The 27,746-nt window shown below is 45.6% G+C and overlaps 1 protein-coding gene and 1 long non-coding RNA gene across 3 annotated transcripts in view; one reads left to right on the plus strand and one right to left on the minus strand.

Moving 5' to 3' along the window:
• ARHGAP9 (Rho GTPase activating protein 9) overlaps positions 1-27,746 on the minus strand; it is a 1,031,694-nt gene that overhangs the window by 579,474 nt on the left and 424,474 nt on the right. For both annotated transcript variants that reach the window (XM_069653585.1, XM_069653586.1), the window contains one exon: positions 16,724-16,807. In XM_069653585.1, the coding sequence (XP_069509686.1) occupies positions 16,724-16,807 (84 nt within the window). The remainder of the gene's footprint in view (positions 1-16,723; positions 16,808-27,746) is intronic.
• LOC138582345 (uncharacterized) overlaps positions 1-27,746 on the plus strand; it is a 107,818-nt gene that overhangs the window by 11,852 nt on the left and 68,220 nt on the right. The window lies entirely within an intron of this gene.

Raw genomic sequence — 27,746 nt, forward strand, 5'->3', positions numbered from 1 at the left:
ACTGGCCAAACTCAAATATGCGGTCAAGCTGATGGACTTACTGTGCATAACAGCCAAAAGGACCATCGCCATGGCATGGAAAAGGCCGGCAGGACCAAATCAAAGGGCATGGCGCAAAGACTTTGAAAGATGGGCGACCGCCGAAACAAAAGCTTGGGAGGACAGCGTGGCTAGATCCACGGACGAGTCAAGCATGGCCCTCGCTGCTTGGAAAGACACCATGTCTAGGCTGTTTCACTCCTCGGACGATAAGCCCCCCTGAACCACCCACCGGCCCTAGCACAAGACCTGAAAGATTGCCCAAGAAATTCGAAACCAGGCCCTTCCAACATCAACATTCTCGGAAGGTTCATACCCGCGCCCATGTTGCCCGGCCGCTCCCTTCCCGCCTACAACCCCATCAGTCATCAACCACCCTTGAATCGGAGATAGTTAAAGTTCTAATGTTTTTTATGTTCTTGTTATGTAAAAATTGTTGTTTAACCATAAAGGCTGAATGTCGCTGACCAATCGGTCACCTTGAAATATGTACCCATAATTAAAATGCCAATAAACAAATTTGAAAATAAAAAATAGATGGCCTGGCTCCAAAATGGCCATACCATAAGGTTCTTTGTCCTGTCCTCTGGCCATCTTGCCCCTTCACCTTCCCCTGGTCAAGCCAACCCGGGTCAGTCCTTATTTGAGCATACATTTTCCCGCTAAACGGCAAGCTTTCGCAGGCTTCTGCATGCATTGTGTGTGTGCTTCCAGGATGTGGGTTGGACTGTCTGGTTCCAATACACATCCTGGGTGCCAGAGAGTCTGGTGTGCTGTGAATGCCTGGGACCACCGTGGTCCATGATTGGTCCACGTATGATGTGCCTGTATGTGAGCAGATTGGGTCCTCTTCATTTTGGCGAAAAGGGGATTCTGGATAAGAGAAGGCTCCTAACACCCATACCATGTCGATATCGAGTTCTCACTGAGCGAAGGATAGGATCCAAGTATCCTGAAACTAAGAAGCAGAGTCGAGGAACAGCCTGTGACCCGCTGGAAGGTTTGGCACCCTGAACCCGCTGTCGTCCCGCTGGACCTCTCTGCATCTCATCGAATTAGAAGGTCTGCGAAGGCGCTTCAATCCATTGGAATAGTGAGACTAACTTTTCTTGCACCTTCATCAAACCCTGAAGGAAGCCTTCTCGGAAGTGTCCCTGGGCCATCCAGTGGGCTGACCAGCTTGCAGAGGACCTTTGCTCTGATACTGCCTGTTTCGAGGAGGCCCTTGAAACTTGGTACATTGCATGCTCTTTGTGCACTACACTCTCTCACTGAATTTCATACACTTGGCGTTCCCAGGTCTGGAGTAAAGAGAGAGCACCCGAACCAGAGTACGTGCAGTTACTGTGTCGCCTAGCCATGGTGATGAACTTTGCAAGTGCATTGCAGCTGTGACCCTCTGTGCCCTAGAAGCCTGCTACAGTGAAACTGGCCTGATCCATCCACCAGGAGTGGAGAAAATAGCCACTGTCCCGTTTGGGAATGAACGCTGTAACTTCATTGCTGAAAGCCACAGAGACACAAGATTGCTGTATTTGAAACTGCAACCGAAGTTTAGTCCGGAGTGCACCAGGGGTCGCTGAGTAATTGCAGCCCTTACTGGTGGCCCATAGCGCATCATCCATTTTTAGGCATGAGTGGCCCCTGAGGGCCCTTCTCCTTTCCACAGATAGCCTGAGCTATCAAACTATTCCCAACTCCTGGAACCTGGTGTGCCCTCTCGGGGAGACCATCCACAAATAGTGGGAACCTATTCTGCATCACCTCACCCACCTTCCTGAGCTGCTACAGACTTTACAAGAGACCCCGGTTTTGCCCATCTGCATTACTGCGTGCGCAGCATTGCAAGTACATTTGAGCAATAGGCTCCCCTCTTCTTAGGGACTGGACTGCCTTTCAGTTAGGATTGTGATTACTGCAGAACTGCCTAAAGACTCATTGCACTACCTGCTTCCTTCCCTTTTCTAGGTTGTGGACCCATTTCGTGCATTAACCCTTTAGGCCCCTTGGTTTTGTATATATGTATTCTAGTATGATTGTGTTGGTTTAAAAGTGTTACTGTTAATAACTAAGCACGAAACTCAAAGGCCTTGAATACATGTATTTTTAATATATATACACACCTGAATGGGAGTGATTTTTAAGTGTCCTTTACTTTGTGGGCTCATTGAGGTCTTTCAGTCACCCTCACCCCTCCTGAGACCTAGTCTTGACCGCAGCCAATGCTACCTTGATGGGCCTGGCTTGTCCAGAAGGTTACCCTGTTCCAACAAACTAGGCTGGCCTTCTGAACCTCTGCCCACCAAGTCAGAGTTCAGAAATCCATTTTAGCATCAGTCTCATTAACCTTGCCCACCCACCGTCTTAAAGATTCACCAAAGCACCTGTACAGCAGGCAAATGGCAGCTGTGTGTGGTATATATTCAAGAACATAACTGCAGATTTAATCTCATCATGCATAACAGCAAGCTGCATTCTGGTGCCAGAGCGACTAAACCCAGAAGCTATTACAGACTCCTTTGGAGTGTGTCTTGGTTTTGAAAGTAGTAGGAGAGCTTTTCAGGGATATTAAGCTGTCCCTTGCCAGATGTAAGTTGCTCCCCCAGGCCTGGTTTACATTTCACATCACTTTGCACGTTGGCATGAGTAGTCCTTTTTAATCCCTGTGATGTACACTAGTAAATAAAAATCCTGTAAATTATAGGCATTGGCAGTGCCAACAGTTTTGGCTTTTGTGTAGGCAGTGCCGTAATGGTATTAACTGGCCATCGATGGATGCAGCTGCAAAATGGTGCAGGTACCTGGGCGTATAGAAGCAGTGCCTGGCAAATGCCCAAAAGTGTTGGCTTTGCCAGGGCTTGTTTTTAGTAGGACTTCAGTGAAGGACACGCATAGTGCTTATAAATTGAGTGGCTCATTGCAAACCTGGTTAAGACATGTTTATTAGACTAGTAGCATATTTACAGCTCCAATTAAGTCATTAACTCTCCGAAGATTGCTTTGAAACAACACTGACAGGCACTTAGAGCACAGCATTTGATGGTAACGCTTGAGAAACCTAGCGCAAACAGATCCCAAGAGGATGTGTTTTGGGCAGGGAGGGGCACTATGTGGGTGTGAACGGCTATAGGCATTAGCATGGCCAGGGGCAGTCAATGGGTGGGTAAATAAGGTTTGCGTCCCTGCTCATATGCAATTTCTTCATAGCTGTACTCTGATGCAAATGTTTTGTTTAAAGGTGGTGCTTCAGTTCCACCTAATAGCCAAAAATAAGAATGACATGGACTAAAATATATGCAATGCAATCCCTTATTGGTACATAGAGATGAGTCCTCAATCCATTTGCACGTTTTTCCTGCAAAATGTCATTAAATTGTAAAACATGAGAGGTGCAAAATCTACATAGGTTGCGAGGCCTAAAACTCTCCTGCGTGTTCTAACCTCTAGATCCAGTCTGAGGGAGATTTATTCAGAAAAGCTGACCTTTCCACACATCAACAGCAGACGATAGACAGCTGCTGTACCCTGTGGCGTATTCAGCATTGCAAGACTTGGAGGGGGCGAGCCATCACATTCCTGCTAGCTACTTTTGCGCCCAAATGCAGTGCCCCTGATTCCGTACGGTCTCATTCGCGCAAACTGCCTCCCTCATCTCCCCCCAGCAGATGGCATTTTAACACATAAGAAAGGACCATTACAGATGCAGGACACTCTTCTATTAGAGCTTTGTCCAAGGCACTCTGGGGCAAAATACATGGAAATCTCCTAATTTGCATATGGATTGCACCAACAGAAATTACATTACAGAAAAGGACATTGCAAGAAGCATCATCAGTCTTTGATACTCGGCGGCACCATGGAAGCGACTTCAGAATACGTTGCCATAAGTAAGCCAAGTGGCAAATGACTGTGTGGAGCAAAATACCTACATTGCACTATTATTATATATGGAGCAACTCTATAGTCCATTAATATATAATCTCGTGATATATTAACATAAGCTCTGAAGTGAATCGCTTACAGAGCTGCAGATACACCTGCTACTAGAGCGGATGTGGTGTCCTCCATCCAGTTTATCGTTACTGATCAATTCTGGGCTGATATTTATTCAGGAGACTCTTTAGTTATGACAGCCGCTTATTATTATATATGCAAAATAGCACTGCGTCTTACTAATTGTTCGTAAATCTTTCTTGGGGAATTTTTTAAATAATTTTAAAACTCAAACCTTGTTATATGTAACTTTTAGACTGTATTATGAAAATTTAAACAACTATTTTATTAATATAAGTAATGCTTTAATTGAATGCCGTGCAAAAGGTTTATATTAACTAGATGCACGTATATTAAAAAAAGCTGCAGATTAAACAGTGTGATTAAATGATTTGCCCAGTATCGCACACATCAGTTACATGGTGAAATTTAAGCAACTGAACACATCTTCGCAGGTTAAGTTGTTATAGATATTAAAGTTTTGCTTTGCATTTCATAATTCGTTATTTATAGCAATGCCTTGGAAGCAAACCACATTACATAATAAACAAACTATACGTTATATATATCATGGCCACTGGACAAGGGGCCAGTCCGTCCTCATCCTCTGGGTCCAATTGGACCCAGTCCTGGCACCTCTGGCGCCAGGCTCATGTAAAAGTGTGCCTTGCACACTCTGTGCCAATGGCAGCTGCAGCTGGGCCGGGCGTGGCCGCAGAACAGCATTGGAAGGCACCTGCCAGAGTCCCTGGGAAGGGCAAGGTAGAGTAAGTAGGTGGGGTTAATGGGAGGGGCTTGAGCCAGCCTATATAAGGCCAACCCATAAACGTGCCTTCGCTTCGCGTTATTCTGCTTTCAGCAGCGTAACGCTCTCCGCTGTGCTTACCTGTGCATCACTGGATTCTTGCAGCTCCATTCCTGAAGACATCTCTGAGGACACTCCTTACCTGCTGCCAGCCGCTTCATCGCTGTGCTTGCCTCTTACCAGAATCCAGCTACCCCATCGCTGAGGGCGCTCCTTACCTGCTGCCAGCCGCTACATTGCTGTGCTTGCCTCTTACCAGAATCCAGCTACCCCATCGCTGTGCACGCATCTTACCTGCATTCCACCAATGCCGGAGTCTTCATCTTACCTAATCCGGCACCCAGTTACCCGGAGCTCCTCTTCTCTTCATTTTCTCTGCGGTTTCTTCATCCTGCAACCGCAAATCTTCGAGCATCCGAACAAATGTTTTTTTTTTTTCCGCCGGCCTGCATCTGCGAGGAAAGAAAGAACACAACAGTTTTAGAACTCATACGAATATCTAACGCTTGGCCGCGCCATACAAGAGAGTAGAGTTTCCTTTATAAAGACCAATTCACCTGTCACTGTTGAAACTCCATCAGTCTCTAGGGACTTACCGGACCCTCTTCGGCTCTGATTTACTTCTCCGTACCTATGGGGATGGAATGAGACATTGCAAGAATTATTATAGACAAAATACAGACAGTCTAATCGAACAATAGTCATAACTAAGTGGATTGGTCGCAGCTGGTCTGGATCAACACTTCCACGGACCAGTGAAGCAACTTGGTCCATTCTACGCACCCCTGCTAGGATAAGCAGGACGGATAGCTCAACATTACAAAACAACAGGGGCAACACCAGTATCTCGAGCAGCAGGCCCAGCAGCAATCTAGAGGGGGAGACAATTTCGAGGAGTCAAGTCACGGGAGGGCTCCAACCGTGCCCCAACGCCCCCGCGGAGACCAGGTGAGCATAAAATATATATATATATATATATCAAGAGAAAAGACCGCAAAGCCTTAGTCCTTTAAAGCTGCACTCCCATGTGCATTGGAATCCACCAAAGTATGGCACGAATTGCCGAAAAAGCTCCAATTGTTGGGAACCAACAACAAAACTGCTCCACAAAAATTGTACAAGGTAAAAAACTTTATTAAGCAAATTGCAGTTTTAAAAGGCTTCCCAGTGCCTTGAGTGGCTAACTGACGCGTTTCGCCACACTCCTGTGGCTTGCTCACAGTAACTCCGCCCTGTAATGGGAGCTCATTTAACCCATACACATAATAACAAACAGTAAAGAGGTGACTTAAAAGACTTCTACTATTTCTGTCGGCCATCTTAGAGAGGAAACATATTTCTCTCAAGGTTGATGAATGTTAGAGTTTCTGCAAGAGTGAAATTTGCTCCAACATTTATAAATAAGTGCGTGAATGTCCGATGCATGAAATTTAAATATTCACAATGTGGAGGTGCTTAGGTTTGCACCACTAATTGTAACATTGCACAAATTGACATTTTACCTTTACCCAGGATTGGCTCCAATTCAGTCGTCATGCAATATATAATGCTGTGATACTGTAATTTGCGCAGTGCTTTGTTAATGTTGGTCCAACATACTATTACTGTACCTGGTATGCCGTGACCGTGCTCACATATTAGCATATTTATGTGTGTCGGCCCCTGATAATTGAATTTACCATATATGGTACCTGAAATAGTGGGCAACATGGTTGTGTATGGTAGCATGATGTAGTGTGATACAATATTGATAAAGTGCTAATGCATAGTGCAAGAAAAAAGCAACATAATTGTATGACTGGATCCTAGTATATCCGTCATTAATTAAAGTGCAATTTAACCAATTGAAACCAATGATTGTGCACAACATATGTTTCACTCATGCTAGAAATTAATGCCATCTATAACCACGGCCCGACCTAAATGGTTGTTCAATCTCTTTGAAGCCAACAACACAACATGTTCCAAAAAGAAAAGTGTCAGTGCATAGTGCAAACAAAGTACTACTGCATTGTTTAAGTGGCGAACATCATGTATGTATGTCATGTCTTGAGATCCGGATACCTTTAAAATACTATTAAAAACACCTTTAAAAGTCTCTGACGGTCATGCAGATTTTAAATCCATGACTCTTGATGAGGTGCTAATACAAACTGTACAGTAAACCAATACAATAGTAAAAGATTCAATACATGTAAATAATGTACATGTTCAATACATGTAAATAAATAACGCTATCTAAAAAACAATGCGACATACTAGCTCATACTAGTACATTGTTTAATAGCATATATTATAGTCATAGAAATGTGTTGAGCAATAAGTATGGCTTTAGTTGTATTCTCCCCAACCTGCATGAAAAGTAGCAATAGCATCATGCAGATGAGTGTGAGCCTAACAAATCCCCCTTGGGTTTTAAAGCCGTAGTCATTACTTCATAAACCATGCAGCATTATGCACCCTTCTCACTACTGATCACCTCACAAGCAATAGGGTATGCAGTGATAAAATCGTGGCAAAAATGTTGCCTGTACACAAAATCGTGGCAAAAATGCTGTGGTTTGACCAGGTAAAGGTGTACCCCACGATACCATTTAAGGGGAGCGTGGGTTGCGGGGATGTCCCCTGCTCCCCTTAAATGGTATAATGGGTCCTGGGGTTGCAGGGGTGTCCCCCGCATCCTTTACACGGATTGCGACGGCAAAACCACAGCCTTTTAGCCGCAATATTTTGTGTTAACAGCCATTTTTGCCGTGATTTTAACACATGGAACCGGCAATTGGGGTGGGATAGAGGCCCGATTCAGAGGAGCGGAAAGAGGGGGAAGGTGGAGCGTTAAATTAATTCCTGGACACCTGGAGGGTGTGATGAAGTCCTAAACTATGGAAGAGCTTGTCCCAGAATTTGAGTGACCATGATGAGCTGGCAAAAAAACGGGGCAGCACCCTGGAGCGGCAGTTGGAACTGGTCCTTAACAAACGGGAGGATGCTGAAAATAGGTCCCGGTGGAACAATATTCGAATATGGGGTATCCCTAAGTGGCTACCGGACACAGAATTGCCAGCATATGTGGCAGCACTGTTTCAACACCTACTGGAAACCACAGCTGAGCAGGAGATTGTTTTGGACAGGACCCACCTGGTCTTCTCTTCCTACCAGTTCAGTAGGAACCTAGCCCCGGACATCTTGACTGGGGTCCACCTGTTTTAGGCAAAAGAGAAGATCATGAGAGAGGCACGAAAGTGGGAGCCAGTGCAGTTCCAGGATTCCTCCCTGACACTCTTCCAAGATTTGGCCCAGCGGAAACTGAATAAGCAGACACGACTGCGGATGGTCACTAGCTGGCTCAAGGCTAAAGGCATTCATTATCCATGGTCATTCCCCTGTGGTTTGTTTCAAATGGCAGGGCCAATCGTACATCATCACTAAAGAGGAAGAAGCTGCAGAACTGATGGAGAGGGACGAACCACCACGGTCCATGGAACCCCTGGATGATGGCACAAGCATCACACCACAACCTAGGAAAGAGGAATGGAAGAAGGGTTGGCAACATCCTAAAGGGAGGGGCTGTGGAGGGCCCGGGGCACAGTCCTACCTGACTGCAGATTTCGGAGGCTCCTGATGGGGCTGCCAAGAAAAGATGTGTGCCTTGGATCTGTGGTCTCTGAGGCCAATCCACCCACACAATAGAATACAGCCTGCATCATTCTTGGAGGCATCATGGGTGTTACTGGGCAGGGTTTCTTGGTGGGCGGTATACCTTCAAGGGTGTGTATTGGGGGGGTGGACGGGATGTCAGAAATCAGCCATATTAACTCTGGGTTGTCATTGAGAACCCGATGGCAGGAGATGTTATATATCTTGTTGGGTTTTGAAAGTTTGAGGGATTTGGGGGGGATACTTTTACATTACTAATGGTATGTTGGTGGTGCATGAGCGTTTCAAAAGTCACTTAGGGTGGGGGTTACGGTGGGTCTCCATGGTGTGCAACATGCAGTGGCTAGATGGTGGCTGAGATGCACATGGTTTCCCTGAATGTTCAGGGTTTAAATTTGTCGGTCAAGAGACCCTCGATCCTGAGGTGCCTGACCGAACTGCGGGCCTCCGTGGTATGGCTACAGGAGACACACCTGCTCCCCAAGGACGAGTCGCGCATGAGGCATAGAGCGTTCCACCTTACAAGTCTTTGCTTCTAGTGGCAACAAAAAGAAAGGGTTGGCAATTTTGATTGCGAAGGACATGGGTTTCACGATACATTTATTTACACAAAGACCCAGAGGGGCATTATCTGGTTCTTGGGGGAGTCCTGTTGGGCCCGCTTATCACCTTGGTAGTGAAATGCGCACCTAATGAGACGCAGGAACACTTTTTGTCAGGCTTGCTGTGAAAGTTGGCAGGGTGGTGTGTAGAACAGGTGACGATGGGGGGGGGGGGGGTAACTTTAATTGTGTTATGGACCCGAACCTGGACAAGACCCTTCTGCCCACCCCCAATAATGGTAGACACCGGCAGGCACTGGCACGCTTCCTCGGGGAACTTGGCCTAATCAAATCATGGAGATTATTTTAACAGCAGGAAAATGAATACACACACTATTCCGCAGCACACTCAGGGTTCTCGCAAATAAACACGATTCTGGTATCAACACCTTTTTATACCACAGGTACTAGAGATAGCAATTGGGGTGCAATATCTGACAGACCATGCTCCTGTTACTACGGGCTAAACCATTTATGCCTCCCTTGGCAGAATGTAAACCCTGGAGACTTAACAATGTGATATTAAGGGACTTGGCTTTGAGAACACACATGCAAACTGCAATGCGAAATTATTTCTGAGAAAATGATACAGGGGCTGTGGACTGGCGAATGGTCTGGGATGGCAGTAAGGCCATGATGAGAGGAGAGTTTATCAGTGGCCTTTCTGGGGGAACGCTAAGTCCTGTGGGTAGCTCTGGCGAGTGAGGTGTCCGAGGCTGAAGCAGGCTTCACAAATCCCGGGGGTCCCGGAAAGCATGGCAGGGTCTGATAAAGGCAAGGGCAAAATTAGAAGCCCATCTGGTGGATAGATCAGCACAGCTTCTAATCCAAACCAAGCAATACTATTACATTAGGAGAGACAAAGCTAACCGGTTCCTACTAGCAAAACTGAGGAAGCAAAAGGACAAACTTTATAATCCAATTAAAGATCTGAGGGAAAGCTACACATGGGGGAGAATCGAGATATGAGAAAATTGCCATTGCCCCAAACAGCAGAACACAGCCATATTTTAGAGGCCCCTATTATGGAGGAAGAATTCGGACTGGCTAAAGGCACCCTTCCCAGAAATAAAACAGAACCGGATGGCTTGAGAATTGCCTGTTGTAAAAGGTTTAGAAACCTACTGGTTGGCCTTCTGACAAAACTATTCAATTGGAGTAGGGAGACAGGTTTGATCTCTGGGGATATGAAACCTCAACAACAACCTCAATATTAAAACTGGGGAAGGACCAGACTGAATGCACCAGTTAGTGTCCTATTTTGTTACTTAATGGGGATGGCAAACTCTATGCAAACATTTTGGCTCAACGGCTAATGGGGGTCTTACCTAAGATCATACAACCAGATCAAGCAGGCTTCATTACGGGGAGGCATACCCAAGACCACATTCGAAGGGCGGTGAATGTGGCTGTATAGAGACAGCTGATGGTCCAAACATTTTCTATACTTGTGCTTGAGACTACAAGAGCCTTCTGTAGTCTGGACTGTGGTTTCATGAGGCTAACTCTGCAGAAGTTCAGCTATGGGCTGGTCTTCACATGCATGGTATTGGCCAACTTCCAAATTCCCTCTATGAAACTGCAGATCAATGGGGGGACTCTCGAATCCAATCCAATGCGAAGGAGCACACAACAAGGTTGCGCACTGTCACTGTTACCTTTTGCTATGGCCACAGAACCGTTGGTGCAGCGATCAGGACGGGTGGGGAAATCCAGGGGGGGGGGGGAGTCACTGTCGAGGAAATGCATAAGATAGCGTTATATGCAGATTACGTGATGCGGTTCTTCCGCAACACAACACATTCTCCCCCAAAGGTGGTGCTCTTGTGCGAGTTTGCGGAGGTCTCGGGTTTCCAAAGTAATTAAGGAAAGTCAAAAACACTCCATCTCACGGAGGGCCCAGGGATGGTGAGTATCTGGAGTATGAGACTCACCCTGATCTGGGAAAGGAGCAAAATTGAATATCTTGGAATTAAATTGACTCTGAATTACGGGGATTTAATTCCAGCAAACTTCCCTCCCTTATGGAAAGCACTGATGGGTGACTTGAAGAGATGGGCTGTGCAAGAACTCTCTTGGTTCGCACGCATATCTACGGTCAAACTGACCCTGTTGCCAAGACTCCTATATGTAGGCGGTGCTCTTCTCGTCCAGATCCTGGTTCCAATGGTAAAGAATCTGCAGAGGGAGGTCTGTCCATTTATTTGTGGTGGAAGGAAACCTAGGGTCTACAGGAGGGTCCTGTTCCGCCCACTGGTCTTGAAAGGCTTGGGGTTCCCCGAGATAGCCTGCCATTGGTTGGGTGCACAATTAGCCCCAATGCTGCAATTGTCCTCGCTTGTACATTATAAAGGCTGGAGCAAAGTTCTACTAATATCCCATTGGGTCATTTTAGGCCCATTACTTGAAACCACCAGATCATCCTTAGCTTATTGTGATTGTGCACTACCAGGAATAGGGTTGAAGCCAGGACTGGGACCATAGACCCCAATGGGACATAATGCCAGTTTTGGGCTGAGTAGTCCCCTAATTTCTGTGCGAATTGGGCTGGCCAAGCTGCAGTAACTCTAGAAGATATTTTATCAAGCAGGCGATCCACTCCAATTCGAAGACTGTAAGGCAAAATTCCATTTGACCTAAAAAGAACAGTTCCAATATATACAGATCAGACACTGGACCTCACACAGGGTGGTTGGAGAAGCGGCCACAAGATCACTCACAGGCCTAGAAACAACGCTCGGAGAAGGGCTGCCTCAGAAAGGGGTTCCAAGGCTCTACCGTCTTTCAGATAAAGCTGTGTCTGAGGTTACCCTGACATACATGGCCAAATGGGAGCAAAATTGGGGGGGGGGGGTCACTATAACCGAGGAGGAATGGAGCCAGATCTGGAACAGAGTGTCCAAATGCACGGCCATCAAAGAATCAGCATATAAAATATGCTTCCGTTGGTACATGACCCCCCACCAATTACATCGTATCATCTATGATGTGTTGCCCCTTTGTTGGCAGAATTGTGGGCAAGTGGGGGACCTAGGCCATATGTGGTGGTCTTGTCCAAAGGCACAGCTCTACCAGAAAGAAATCCTAGGCCATATAAAGGACATTTTGGAAATACAGTTGCTTGACAACTGTGTGGCTCTGTCTCATGTAGAGAACAGAACTACTTCAGGCCCAACCTGCTTCGTAACTTCCTGGTTCTCTAGATGGCCGATGCAGAGGTGACTCCTAGAGGAGAGTTGGACCACATACTTGCGTACTTCCGTTAGACCAGCATTGTTATGTTAGGTTGGGGGAGAGGGGGTGTGAGTTATAACCTTCAAAACTGTTATTGCCATCATACACCAGCTGGTTCTATGTAATTGGCCAAATGTACTGGCATCTATGAACATGTTGATGTATGTACTGCACTAATCATTGTGAGACTGCAACAAATAAAAATCCTTTTTTTTAATAAGCTTTATTTTATCATCTAATTTAATGGTATTCCATTTGTCGACTTCAGAAGGGCTTAGCATGTATGAGATTCATTCTTGCAAAGTGCAAGCTAAGATGTTCGGCTATTGAGGGTCCCTTGAATTCAGACAGGGCCTGCACTCATAGATTACCCTTTGCATTGCACATGAGTATTTACTGACCTACTTGCAGACCATCGGTTATACATTTGTCATTCTGCACTTTAAAAACAGACAGAAGCCTACATGTGGCCAGGAGATGCTTGTAGTTGGTGGATGTGGCGCTGTAGAATAGATTCTTAGAATGAGTTGGGCCCCCATATCCCATTTTTGGTGCTGAAAAGTAGACAACGCAACAACTTACTTTGTTACGTTACTATTTTTATTCATTATATTTATTGAGCATTTGTTAGGTGCCTATACAACTGAATAGTGTTTCAAGGTGCCAAAAGGCTAATTGGGAAGGGAACAGGGGAGTAAGTAACAGTAGCAAGAACAGTAAATATACAGCCATGGTCCTACTGGGCCATGTGGCATTTGGACATGAAAGTGCAGTGAAGCGAAGTGCAGAAGATAGGGAAGGGGAGTGGGTGGAGGGGTGTGGGGGGAGAAGCAGGGTAAGGGCAAGTGCTTGTGGGAGCCCGGGAGAAGGCAACTGGCTAAGTGCTAGGGTGGAGGAATCCCATGGGTGGGATGTACAGCCGCTAGGCATGCGGCCCATAAGGGCAGTGCTGAGGGCAGGGGGGTGCTGGTGTCGACTGGGTAGAGGGCCTAGTAATATGTGAGATTCATGAAGGACCAGACCGCCAGTCTCAGCGGCAGTAGAGTGATTAGCCGGGAAGGGAAAGAGGGAAAGAGTTGGAGAAAAGCAGAGTTTTGTGAAGTTTCTGAGGAGGTCCGGCAGAAGTCTGAGGCTGTTTCAGAGAGAGGCACCAGCCAAGGGGAGAGACCCGCCCCCTGCTCTCTGTTTGGAGAAGCGTTTGCCAAGCAAAGAATTGGAGTTAGAGGAGCAGAGAGCTCGAGCAGGGAGGTATTTAGGGAGGGGCAGGTGTAGATAGTGTGGTCCCAGGCCCCAGAAAGCCTTGTGGATGATGTTCTTGAATTTGATTCTTGCAGCCACCGGGAGCCAGTGGAGAGTTTTTAGGGCTGGAGAGAGAAACAGTCCCTGGGCTTGAGTCCAAGGATAAATCTTGCAGCCCTATTATGGATTAGCTGAAGGGGGCGTAGAGAGAAAAGGGGAAGGTTGAGGAAGAGGCTGTTGCAGTAGTCCAACCTAGAAAGGACCAGAGCTCTGGAGACGTTGAGCTTCTGGGGAAAGGTGAGGAAAGGGAGAATTCCTCGAAGGAGGTGTAGCTGGAAGTGGACCTTCTTGGCATGGTCCAAGATGTGAGGGGTGAAGAAGAGAGCGGAGTAAAAGATGACCCCATGGTTTTTGACCTCAGAGGAAGGGGAGGCTAGAGGGCCCAACGAGGGTGGCAAGAGGGTAGGAGGTAAACAGGGCGTAGGTATCCCAATGAGAAGGATCTCCGTCTTAATGGCATTAGGACAGAGATTAGCCAAACACCATGTCTGGCTGGCAGTCAGACAATCGGGGGCAGAGAGAGGAGGTAGGAGGCGGGGGTTTGAAGGAAAGCTGTGTGTCATTGGCATAACACTGGAAATGAGGGGAGAAGGAGATCAGGTGAGCGGGAGGGGCGAGATAGATTTTGAAGAGCCAAGGCGAGTATAGAGCCCTGGGGGACGCCGCAGGTAGAGAGTGAGGTGGTTGAGGAGAATGGGCCCAGTTGTAGCTTGGATGGGCCGTCAGTTAGGAAAGAGGTCAGACAATCCAGTGCCCGATCTGTGATGCTGAGGGTGTTGTAGAGACGTTTTATGAGGATAGTGTGGTTGACCGTGTCAAAGGCAGAGAAGAGATCGAGGAGAATGAAAACAGTGGGAGAGTTGGAGTCAAGATTTGTGAGCATGGTGTTCAGGAGAGCAATTTCCATGCCTCTGGACACTCGGAATCCAGATTGGTGGTCATGGATGCAACAAACAAGTTCAGTGTGGAGGTTTAGTTGTGGGAGAACCAACTTCTCCAAGGTTTTAGCCAGGAAGGGGGTAGTGGCGATAGGATGATAGTACGCTGGGCAGGAGGGGTCAGCAGACTGCTTTTCTAGGAGAGGGTTCACAAGGGAGTGCTTGAAGAAAAGGGGAAAAGAGCCAACTTTAGAGACCTCATCTGATGTTGTGGGTAGGAGGGAGGAAAGTTCGGGAGAGGGGAGGCAATAGAGGCTGGCAAGCTAGAGTGGAGTTGAAGGTGGGGATGGAGGAGAGTGAGGACAGGATGTCCAGAGTTTTCGATGAGAAGTGGGAGGCCAGAGGGGTGCAGAGAGCCTGTGAAGGAGGAAAAGAGGTGGATACTGGATGGATTGGCGAGTTCCTTACACATTTTGAAAAGTTCAGCCATATTGTTAGCGCCTCCAGAGATGCGGGCTTGTATGTGGGCCCACTTCTCGGAGTGGATAGAGAGATATTGCCTGTGGAGCAGGCAACAGGCCAGTGTTACAGAGGGTGAACCAGAGGTCGAACGCTTCCATTCAGCAACTCTGCATTTACATTTCAGGGATGCTAGATCAGAGTCATATGAACTGTTGCACTTGGAGGCAGATTTCAGGCAGATCCTCATGACGGGGGCAAGGATGTCGAGGGATTTGGAGATGGAGAGGTGAAGGTTAGCAAGGACAGACTCAGAGGGGGAATTGGGAGCAGGGGAGGGACGGGGAATGAAGGTGGATGCAAAGGCGGTGACAGACACTCGCTTCATCAGTCGAATGGCATCGAAGGAGGCTGGCAGTGCAGGGGGAGGCTTGCACAGAGGGCCAAGGTGCTCCAAGTGGGAGGGGAGGAGAGCGTGGTCAGTCCAGGAGAGAGGGGTTGGGGCCTGGTTAAAAATGGGGATGTCTCCAGAGAGGAAAGCATTCCAGAGTGTGTCCGGCTGAGTAGAGTCGTAGAGGTCCTGGAACAGATAGGTGGCTGATTCGGGGGAGTCGAGGTGGATATTGAAGTCCCATAGGAGGAGAGTTTGGAAGAAGGGGTCAAGAGGGAGGAGGTGAGGTCAGCCTATTCAGAAAGGAAGAGGGAGATCAGGCCAGGGTGTCTGTAGAGGTACCAAAGGTGAGTGAGAAAGTAGGAGAGACCCTGAGCCTGCAGATGAGGCATTCAAAGGATGAATAGGATTGAGTAGGTATGATAGACCCACTCAGGGAAGATCAACCCAACTCCACCTCCAGGTGGGTTGGGCCTGGGTTTGGAGCAGATGTTGTGGCACACAAGGAGAAGAGTGTAAACAGCAGTGACAGAGCTGGCATTGCACCACATCTCAGTAAGGGCCAGGGTGTTGAGGTCAAAGCCTTCAAATAGGAGAATGAAGTTAGAGGAGTGTTTGATAGCAGAACGAGCATTCAGAGCAGCTAGAGGAAGCTGATTGCCACCTTTTGAAAGTTTTCCGAGGTGGGGTACAGAGGTGTGGTACTCCCGTCGGCGGTGTTGCAGAGGTGAGGGGAGAGGAGGAGGAAGAAGGAAGGGCAGGAGAAGAGAGGAAGTTTATGAGAGAGGACAGGTGGTAATCGAGAAGGAGAAGAGTAGGTTGAGAACCTTGGGCCATGAGAATGCCGTTGTGATAGACATTAATGATACACCTAGAAGATGAGAAGTATGCCAGGAATACGTCACACCTAGTGCCACCTCTAATGGGTAAAGGGGAGTGAGTGGAGATCAGATGGGGGGGGCAGGGGTTCAAAGTTCAGGAGAGGGGACAGAGAGGAGGATGTCGGTAATAGTCTGCCTGGAAGTAGCATTGATGTAGGCCTAGATTAGAGACCAGAAGAGCTCTTTTAAGCTTCTTTCTTCCAGACTTCGTGAGAGGGATAGGGTAGGTGATAGAGTAGCAGTTGGAATAGATAGGGGAGATGGAGAGGGCAATGGGAGTAGTGGAGGAGAGATCAATCTAGATGGGGGAACTGCACAGTGCACTATTAGAAGCAAGTTGTCTGAGGGATCAGTGAGTAATTTAGGGACGCTTAACACAAATGCCCCTGAGACCACAATCTGAAGTTAGGCGCTCCCAGGCCATGCTTTGGAAGGTTCCAGGTTTGCTTGATGCTGTGTTATGAGGATGGCAACAAGTTTCCTACCTGTTTTGGTTCTCCATTCTCAGGAGCCTTCCAAAACTCCCTCAGAGGTTGTGCGGTCTCATGGCTACCAGTCGTCATTGGAGCCTAATGGGGGGAAAAGACAGAACAAGTTCAGCTTTCCTTTTCAAACCATTAACATATTTAGACATAATGGGTCTTCTACCTACAAACTGATTCTTAGTAGCTCATTTTCGGCAAAGCTTTCCAGGACATGCTGTCACCATAGGCCGGTAAAAACATTTCTGCTGACTCCTTGTGCATTCAACGGATCCTTTGTTAATACCCAAATCCTTCCCTATTGCATGAAACTTGGCTGAGTGACTGCATGTTCTCATATCTCTTGAATCATGCCCTATCCCTTGAGTTTGGCCCTAGCCAGCTTTTTTTTAAAAATAAAAATACTGTATTTCTATTATGTTGTGCCTAGTGGCTGCATGGAGTCGTCTTATCCACCCACTAACCCTTGGTCTGTGCGCAGGCAGCAGCCACACAGTAGCTATGTTTAAAAGGGTTCAGCTTCAGGTATTGAGGGTTTGAATAGGACTTGCAAACCTCTGTGTCCAGGGGTCGTATTACAGTTCTCACAGAAGTTGGTGACAAACAGTCGATCCTGGCAATAGACGCACAATCGTGTAGTGAACTCGGACGAAGCGGACGATTGGGAGTACAGTCCGCAGAGGAGCGGACAGGTGGATAGCAGCAGCACTGAGTTGCACGCTGTGTTTTGCAGCAGGACAGAAGACCCAAATGAGTATAAAGAAATTACTCAACCAAAGAAAAGGAGGCATTGGCATGCAATTGGGCCTCAAAATACTAAGGACGTTCTTCGGGGTGGGGGCTTCTGTACATTATTAGAAGTGATCATAAACCATTACAACATTTATCTGCTTACTGTGTTTTCATGGCAGGTACTTCTCATTTTCACCATGGTGTTTTCTTTTTTCAAAAAAACTTTATTTGACATACTGCGAGAAATGGGAATGTGGGTCTCTTCTGGAAGAGGAGCTTTCCAAAATCGGGGAAGTCACACGTTTGTCTCTTCCAATGGATCCTCGGGTGGTGCTACTAACTGACACAAAGTTCACATTTCAAGATGGACAACATAACCGAGAGTACAGAATGACAAATGTTCTGCTCATCAAGAAAAATCCAGCACCTCAGTGCCCCACCCTGCAATAGTATTTTGGAGTCCTTCAATCCAAATACCACCTTATCAGTCGGCCTCCTTGCAGCAATGAAATGTGTCGTATCACTGGGGGGGGCGGGTTTCTGCAAAGTCAGTCAAGGGCTTCCAGACGGATACGTATTTGCTATACCTCCCCTCACACAATGCAGTAATTGTGTCCGCCACCAGGCTGTCCCATATTTGTACCCACCACTTCTGGACAACCGGGCCCTTCACAGATTTCCAGTTGCGAGTGATATTCATCTTAGCCGCCAAGAGAAGGTGCCTAATCAAGGTAGCCATTGGACCTATCACCTAGATGGCGCCACCTGAGGATCCATGGGAAGAGACACCCCTGTGACTTCCCTGATTTTGGACAGCACCTCCTTCCAGAAGAGATCCACCTTCCCACACATCCACACCATGTGAAAGCAAGAACCCACCGCGTTGCCGCCAGGCCAGCAAATTGCCGAGTAATTGGGCGACATGCAGTGGAGCCTTTCCAGTGTGACAGAATTTGTAGGAGCATTCTGTTCCGTATCATTAACACATCTAGAGGATTTATGCATTCTCACTATATTCGCAGCCATGTTTCATCCTCTGTTGGCCCATCCAAATCATCCTCCCACTTATTCATGTATGGCAAGCACACCACTGGATCCTGGGTCCCCTGTATCTAACAGCCTATATAGTTGTAAGACCCGGCCCTGAAATAACCCCTCCCCCCTGTAAACAACTAGCTCAAGAGCATGCAGTGGCCTAGTCCCCCCCTCCCCAGTTTCGTGGATGGGTGAGGAGACCAGTGTCTCAGTTGTGCTTAGCAAAATCGCTCTGTTCCAGGCAGGGCAAAAGTTTCCTTACATTCCTGGAAGGTCAGTGGGTGCCCACCCATACACAATTGCTGCAGAGTCACCAGACCACTGGACACCCACCTAGGCCTCAATCTCTTATCATAATAGGCTGGTTAAAAGCTTGGGGTGTTCCAAGTAAGTGTAAGCAGGCCCACCCCCAAAGCAAAGTGCCCGCCCCGTTTAATACAGTGTGTTCCTAGTTGTGGTTAAGCGTGGGGATCTGCAATTCGACTTCAGGGATCTCTTCTCTAAATATGGGAGCTGAATCAGCCTCACTGCTGATTGGGCTTGTTCAATTACTTTCCATTTTGGTTGCATAGTGCCGTTGCCCAAGGTGACCATATGTAAAACCTGTGACGCTAAGTTGTAGCGGAATATGCCAGGGACTCCTAGACCACTCACCCCTGTGGGTCTCAATAACATCCTCCTAGAGATTCATGCTCGTTTATCACCCCATGTGAATTTGAGAATCCTCCCCTGCAGTGTGCGATGCGCCGCTTCAGGGATCTTAACAGGTAGTGCTAAACAAAGGTATAATAAGCAAGGGATAAGATTCATTTTAACCACTGCAATCCTGGCAAACCAGTATATTTCCTGCCAACCCCACCTATTTAAATCATCAGACATCTCCTGGAGCAGGAGCGGGAAATTACAGCGAAACACCTCCGATTCCAGCTGGGGATACCTACACCTAGGTAAGGGATAGAATCCCGGGACCACTGTTTCTGGGCCCAAGCTCCAATCGGGGACCGTTCCTGGGAACTCAAGGAAACATCCAGCCCATGCAACTTGTCGAAATTCATTTAAAGCCGGAGACCCGACCAAAATCCGCTCGTTCCCGTAATAGCTGAGCTAATGATGGGCATGGGTTTGCAGTGTGAGCAGGATGTTATCTGTGTAAAGTGAGACCTTGTAGGTTACTCCCCCACCCCCAATTCCAATGCCCTATGTCTGCATTCGCTCTGATACGGCAGGCAAGTGGCACCATACTCAAACATCAGCGGGGATAGCGGGCAACCCTGCCACGTACCTCTGGTTATTGGCAGACCAGTAGACCGCTGCCCATTAATGCAGAGGGAAGTAGATTGGTTCTGATAAATGGCCATGACCCATTTAATAAACCCCGGGCCAAATCCAAGTTGTTCTAGAAACTCCCCCAGAGATATCCCCAACCCAGCCTGTCAAAGATTTTATGAGCGTCCAGTGTAATGATCCCCCACCTCCCAGACGATGAGCGCTGCCCCACCTCCAGGAGGTCCAGGACCTGCCGTATGCTGTCGTGGGAGCTACGACCTGTATTGAACACTGTCTGATCGCCATCTATAATCTTGGGGAGACTCCATCATGTGGCGGGCCAGAATCTTAGAGAAGAGCTTCAGTCTATATTAGTAAGGGTGATGGGGTGTCCTTCCCCGGTTTGGGGATCAGCACAGTCGTGGAGGCACTCATAGAGCGGTTCACCCTCCCAGATACCAAAAAATAGTTAAAGAGATCCACCAATGGAGAACCAGAAGAGGGCAAATCTTTTGTAAAAGGGAGCCATAAACCCATCAGGACCAGGGGCTTTATATTTCAATTCTTTAATAGCCCATTCCACCGCCCCAGACACGATGGGAACTTTCAAAACCTCACACTCCTCCACTTTTAGCTTTGGTAGGTCAGCAGTTCAATCTGCTTCAGTGCATTGGTGACTGAATTGTGAGAAGAGCTGAAGCGACAGTTGGTACTTCAAAGAACACTGCCCCTTTAACTCCAAAGAACGCCTACAAAAGGTGCCTGGGAGCGTGGCGCAGAGTTCGGACACAGAGTTCAGTCTGTTGCAGTCCGCTCCAGGTCGCTCAAGAAGCTTTGAAGAGTTCCGGAAAAGGAGGTAAAACTGCAATAAAAATTGTCGCGCCGCTACCTGCTCCAGGGTCGCTCATGCGACATAAATTATTGCAACACCGGCGAATGCTGACAAGTGATATGGCTCCGGAACCCCCTCTCGAGGTAAGCATCCCGTGTGAAGACTTGCATAGCACTGTTGGAACATCAAAAAGTCATGTTCCTTCGCTAGTGTCCTTAGCCCTAGCGAGTCTGAATGAAAGCACAAAGCAAAGCGAACTTGAGGAGCCGGTTGTCTGTGGCGCTGAGCCTCTGTCAATTGTGGGCAGAGAAGCAGAAACATTTTCAGCTAGTAGCGCAGATGTGAAAACTTGTGACTCGCAGTTTAATATAACAGACTCTGATTGTCTGGCAATGCGGCTGCTGGCCGAACTTGCAATACAGCTTGACACGTGTAATGAGGAACAACAAGCACAGGGTCAAATAGACGAGAAAGGAAATAACGGCTCGGCATGTAAACCTTCTATATTTGTATTTCCACCACGAGGTCTAAAGGTATTAATGCAAGCCGCACAAGGTGAAACTAATGTCACATCTGACACAGCCACAAGTGCTTGTCACCAAAGGGACGCTGATGACGCTGAGACACTAGAAAGTCCATCAAGAATAGTCAGCATGCAAAAAAGGGGGCTTGAATTCGAAAATAATAAGGCGCAGGAAACCACTAGGAGCTTGCTGAACAACATGGAAAAGTGCACTTAAAACTTGGGGTGCGGTGGAGTAACCCCAGACAGTTTAAAAATTGCACCTGAAAACACGCCACGTTCAGCACTACGACAAAGATGTGAAAATCCAATTCCTTTCAATGAAGACAAGGCGCGTGAAGCATGCTTAACAGGTTAAAAGCTGACTTTTTAACGATGCAAGATCATTTGAATGACAGCTATACGCAAAGATTCTCAATGTGGAAAAAAGGAAAGCTGTCACACACTTAGAACAAGAGTGTCGAGCAGCTAAAACAAGTACTCCACATGTGAAAATTCCAATATCAAAGCTGCCCTTACCAAAACATGGGGCCGCAATCAATGCTCATTCAGAAAATAAGAGTCAGAGTGAATTCGTGAATGGGAGAGCTATACAACATTCCCGCTGGTCAAGAGAACTTATAACATCTGCATCACAATCCCCAGCGAAACAAGTAGGGACGGAAAAAGAGACAAATAGCAGGGGAAATTTATCAATAGCTGCAAGCATTCAAATCCATAATAATGTGCTGGCGGTGACTTCAATAGCTCTTGTCCCGTTCACAAAGCTTTATGAATCAATTAATGAGGCCTTAAAAGATCAAAACTCACTACTGGCAGTAGTAAACAATAAAGTACAAGACTTAGAAAAATGTACACAAATCAAAGGCTTGGCTATGAAGCAGAAACCTTGTTGAAGTGGAAATCACGTGTAGGTGAATTAGTTACATAATACCAATACATCAAGAGATGCCCGTAACAGCGAGGTAAGAAACTACCAGCTGGAGTCGTCAAATGACCCAAGGGGTAGAGTTCATGCCGTGGGAATTTCCACACATAAAACAACAGAAGATGTGAGCCCACTACAAAATGATCAAATGGCGCTTGCAATCCAAATGGACAAACAATCAATTACAAGTGCTCCAATTGTAGCATCTACTTTAGTCGTGCCCGATGTTCGGTATGTAGAACAAATTGAGATACCTAAAGTAGTACAGAAATTATCTTTTGGAATTTTCACTGATCTGGCTAAAACCTTTCCGGTGACGAGCAAAACCAAACTTCAAAAACAAGTAAAAGACAAAGGACAATTAAAACAGAAAACACAAAAACTAGCATTGCAAAGATTACGCTCAAAGCAAAAATAATCTGTGTCCACTCCCCCGCGAGTAGGAATTTTTGAGCAAAAATCAAAGAAACCAAGACAGGAAAAAATACCCAACATGATCCAAACAGAAAAAACAAAGTTAGTGGACGTTCCCAATCCAAATAAATGTCCAAGAGTTGAAATCGAAGAATCAGAAGACATCAACTCAATATCAATAATAGAAACCTGTGAATTCTCTACTTATTCAATTGACGAAAATAAAGAGGTGGCGAAGATACCACTGGAACTAAAAGCTCTGTTCTTGAGACAAGTGTGACTTCAATTCAACCCGAAACAAAAAACACAAAAGACAAGGAGATTTGCAAAGTGATGCTCTCACGAAAGAAAATTGTGGACAGCAGAAGGAATTGATATCCCCTACGGAATCAAAAACAAAGTTGTCCGTGCCAAGCCTTGCTGTGAAACAAAATGGAACCACTCCTGCCTTAAAATTAAACCCAAAACAAACTAAAGCACAATTATTGAAACACGTGCAGGATTTCAAGATTGTTGGTCGAGGTGTTAATACAACTCCAAAAATTACAACTTGGAAATTGCAAAGAAAACATTTTAAAGGACAAAAATGAAGTAAACCTAAACGGAAGCAACACAATGACCTTACTCCACATTATTCCATCACTGCGGATAATAAGATCAGCAGATATTGCAATAGTTGAATACATATCAGAAAGTCGCTCGGATTGGGTGATCTTGCACACAAATTATAAACTAATTGCAAAGACTTTAATGGAAGCAAAAGAAGAGCTGTTATTCTATTGATTTGATTTACAAGTCTACACTGAAAAGGATCGACCACAAAACCTTATAAAAACTGCTCCAGTTCCTGAACGTACAAATGAGCAAAGCCGAAAAGACTCCCTTCAAAGCAAATCTGTCACCTCCAGTTAAAAGCGAACAAACGGCAAGGCGAGTAATCAGTCCTCGTTCTATACAAAAACAACTTAGAAGGCACCAGTAGCTTACATTAAATACACCCCAATCTCTTGGAATACCAGGGTTTCTCCCATTTATTTGAGGATGTAAGCAAACTAATTAGTAAAAACTTTATAATCTGTCTCCAGGAAACCTGGCTGTGGGAGGAACTAGTAAAAGATGGGTTTTCAGTTTTCCTGAATGCTGCGGGGAAAAACTTGAATGATCGTCCGTTTTCTGGTCTGATCAAAATGATACAACATAAAAGTAAATGGGAAGTGATCCGCTCTGTAAATCCAAACTTGTTTGTTTAAGCGACTATCTTACAGTATACAGAGCTAAAGGAAGCCGGATCTCAACAGTTATTGATCATAAATTCATATTGGAATCCTGCCATGATTTCCACATGTAAATTTATTGTGTCAGTGACTTCAACAATTGATGAATATCTATTAAAGTATAATAATACAGCATTCATTATCTGCGGATATTTAAATTATTCCTGGCTCAATTAAAATAAAGAGCTCTTAATTAAGGCTGACAAAAATCACCTAGTAATGAGAGCTGATAGAGCACAATGTTGGGCAAGTGTATTAGCAAGCAGAGACTGAAATGCCAAATCGCTGTACCCGTGGTGACATGATACTTGGCATTGTTGCAATAACAGAAAACCTTTAGATTATATCTGGGTATCTCGTGATCTAATGAGCAAAAGTGATCGTGACACTGATGCATTAGCGTTGTCCTAGGAGTGGAATATTGGAACAGTCCCTAAAAGATATCTTGGAAACTTGAACATCAACAGCGGAGCCAACAGGCTACGGATTCAAGCCAAGGAAATCATATCCCGGACTTCAAATCTTTTTGTGCATGGGGAGTTAACATCAGAAGTCAATTATGCCCCGCTATTGATGCAGTTCAAATTAAAGCAAACCAATGGAAAATTAGAAATTCAAGATCATAAATACCCTTTTAGTAAGTTGTTGAGTGAAGCAAACAAAAGCGATGAACAAATACTTGAACCAATTAAGAAAATTATGAGGACAAAATCAAGCAGTGAAAATTAAAAGGAGACGTCCGCAGTATCGAAACTGGAAGAAATCCTTTTAATCACAACGAGACCAGGAAAGAGCGGAACATATCTTACACTTAATTGCCAAAAATGATAGCCATTTGGGAGATAACAAACACAGGTCTGCCAAAACAAAAATGCCTTTCGTCAAACGGAGTAAACCCTATTGATTGGGTGAGTCTGAGGTTTTTGAAGCAAGAGGCGCAGAAGCAGTGTTATTACAAAATACAATGCAGATAAGCTGGAATCTCGGTGAAACACATGTTTATATCGAAAGGGCAATACAAACATTTTAAAAACTCAAGAGCTGCTGGCCCATATGGTGTAACAAATATTATGCTAAAGCTGAACAAAGCATTGTGGGTTCCTTTTATAAAATCCTTGTTCGATAGAATTGGAGAAACACAAAGACTACCTGACTCATGGAGAGGGGCGGTAATTGTCCCGGTGTTCAAGAAGGGCAATCGTGCAGACCCGACAAATTATCGGCCGATTGCCCTTCTTGATATCATAGGTAAGATTTTTGCAACATTATTGCAAGAAAAATTAACAAAATGGGCGGTAAATGCATTGATTGTCGACAACCGTCAGACTGGTTTCACAAAAGGAGTAGGTGTAGAGTTAAATCTGCTCATTCTTAATATACTAAAGCTGGAGGCATTGAAGGAAGGGAAAAAGCTATTCCTTGCCTTCATAGATTTGAAGCAAGCCTTCAACAGTATTAATAGACAGCTGTTATGGAGCAAACTTCAAAACTGGTCTTGCCCAAATGAGCTTCTGTTTCCTTTGATGGCTTTATACTCCAATACCTCAATTTGAGTTCAATTTAGTGCCCAGGGTGAGTTAACTGATGAAATTCAAACTAAAAAAGGGGTGAAGCAGGGCTGTCCGTTGGCAGCCCTGTTGTTTAAATTGTTTATTTCAGATCTTCCAAAAGCACTGAAAGAGCTAAAATGCTTCCCTTCCCCCACCCCCACCCCCGAATCAATGGTCATAATCTCAGCTGGGTCATCTACGCTGATGATATTGTACTTATAGATTCTACGCAAATTGTTCTTCAAAGACTTTTATCAGCACTTAATGGTTATCTGGAAGCTAAAGATCTAAAAATGAATGTGGAAAAATCTAAGATTGTAAAATTCGGGCCAAAGATCCAGAAACGTGATAAATCTGTTTAAGTGGTCAGCTGCAGGTGAACAGATGGAAGAGACCAATAGTATACACTACCTGGGAGTGTTATTTAATACCTCGATTAGAGAATGGAGCTTGGTACAAGATCTGGCCACTCAAATGCGAATGTTTGCATTACAAGGGGACAAAATTACACGCCGCATACAGAACATTTTCATTCATTTCGATACTATCTTTTTACATACAAAAAGTAGTGCCTTCAATAACATTCGGAAGCGAAGCTAATTGGAACATCAATGCAATGCTATGGTGTCAACTTGAGGGGAATTTTTGGCAGAAGTTGCTGAAAATTCCGTCACACGTGTCAATGATAGCAATCCGATTCGAATTAGGAATCCAAGCATTGTATGGAACGGTCCTGTGGAAATCCGTTGCTGCTTGGTGAAAAATGTGCCTAATAATAACTTCGAGACCATATGAGATCTTAAAAACAAAGAATAACAACTCAGTCTCAGAAATGATAGCAACTTGGGAGTTTAAACTAACAAATATCTTAAAAGAAGCAGATGTGTCCCTGGAAACGGTTCTATTAACTCTGCAAGTAGCAAAGAAAAAACTTAGGAGATGGAACTGGATAATCAACACTGAAAGACGTGATTAACTGATCACTAGGTTGGACATTCGTCCTGCATCGCATGGAATGGATGTGATTCCGAAATACCTGTCAAAATGTCCATCCCGTTACCATAGAGACCAGTTTTTGAGACCACGTTTGAACCTCTATTAAACCAATGAAATAGGGGTTCTAAAGCATGGCAAAAAAAATTGAATAATCAATGTAGATACTATAATAATGCTGTGGAATCAGTAAAACGCCTATTATTAGAATGTGAATGATTAATATCTCAACGTTCTACACATTTACAGAAATACGGCCCATTAAATGGAAACATGGACGAGTGGTGGCTTTTTTTGGTCACTGGAAATAATTCTCGAGCAACATGTGCATTGATTAATTTCATGGACGCAATCCTGGTAGAAAAGTAATTAAATGAAGACAGCTTGATTTGATTCATTGCGTTGCTTCCTTTAAAGATTGTATCTAGTATGGTGGATTAGAGATGGAATGTAATTAAGTAATGTAGAGCAAATGTTTGTTTTTCTTTTCCAAACTAACGTTACAATAAAATAAAAATGGGCCTGAATTGCAGTCTGACCATCATCCCACGAAACACCTCCCCGAAGTGAGTCTCCAATATCCTCCGCTTATCAGTGTCCCCTCGCTGCGGCACTCCCTGCTTGTCCTGCAGGGACAACACTGCGTTTTAATTCTGAAGTTTCTTTAATTTGGCTACCAGCAGACGATTGGCACGATTCCCATTTATAATCAAATTGTTTCGTCTTTAACATTGCCTGGGCCACCCTATCAGCAAGATGCTCCTTGAGTAACTCACGTGCTGCCCTTGGCGCACATAAATCCCTCTGTGACCCTGTTCTCTTATATTCCTGCTCAAACTGTTCTACCCCATCAAGGTTCAGCCAGATTAGCTGCACTTCTCTAGTATATGCTGCAGATTTACTAATTAGTTCCCCCGCCCCCCTAACCACTGCCTTCATAGCGTCTCACACAATCCCCTGGCAAGGACCCGAATAATTATTTTCCTGAAAATAATTGTCTATTACCTCAGCCACCTCGCGGCACACTACCGGGTCACCCTGCACCAGATAGTACAGTCTCTATGTGAGATGTAATCTCTGAGGCCTATCCACAATGGACATTGTAATCAACACAGGGGCATGGTCTGATAGTGTCCGAGTGCCAATATCCACCCCACAAACACAGGGGTACAATACACTGGGAACCAGCACGAGATCCAATCTCCAGAAACCCTGATAAACATGTGAATGAAAAGAGTAGTTTTTCTCCTTGCCATGAAACAGTCTCCAGGTATCTACCACCCTCAATTTTCAGAGAAAAGACCCAAAGACTAGTGCACGCTTAAAATGTAGTTTGGTAGCAGGCAGGGTTTTGTCCAACAGAGGATTGGGCACCAGATCAAAATCACCCCCTATCCATATCTGCTCCTCTGCAAAGGGAAGCACATGAAGGAGAACATTTTCCAGGCACCCATCTTTCCCAGCATTGGGGTCATACAA

This window comes from Ambystoma mexicanum, chromosome 3q (genome assembly GCF_040938575.1).
Source record: "Ambystoma mexicanum isolate Mex_15411 chromosome 3q, UKY_AmexF1_1, whole genome shotgun sequence".
NCBI lineage: Eukaryota > Metazoa > Chordata > Amphibia > Caudata > Ambystomatidae > Ambystoma > Ambystoma mexicanum.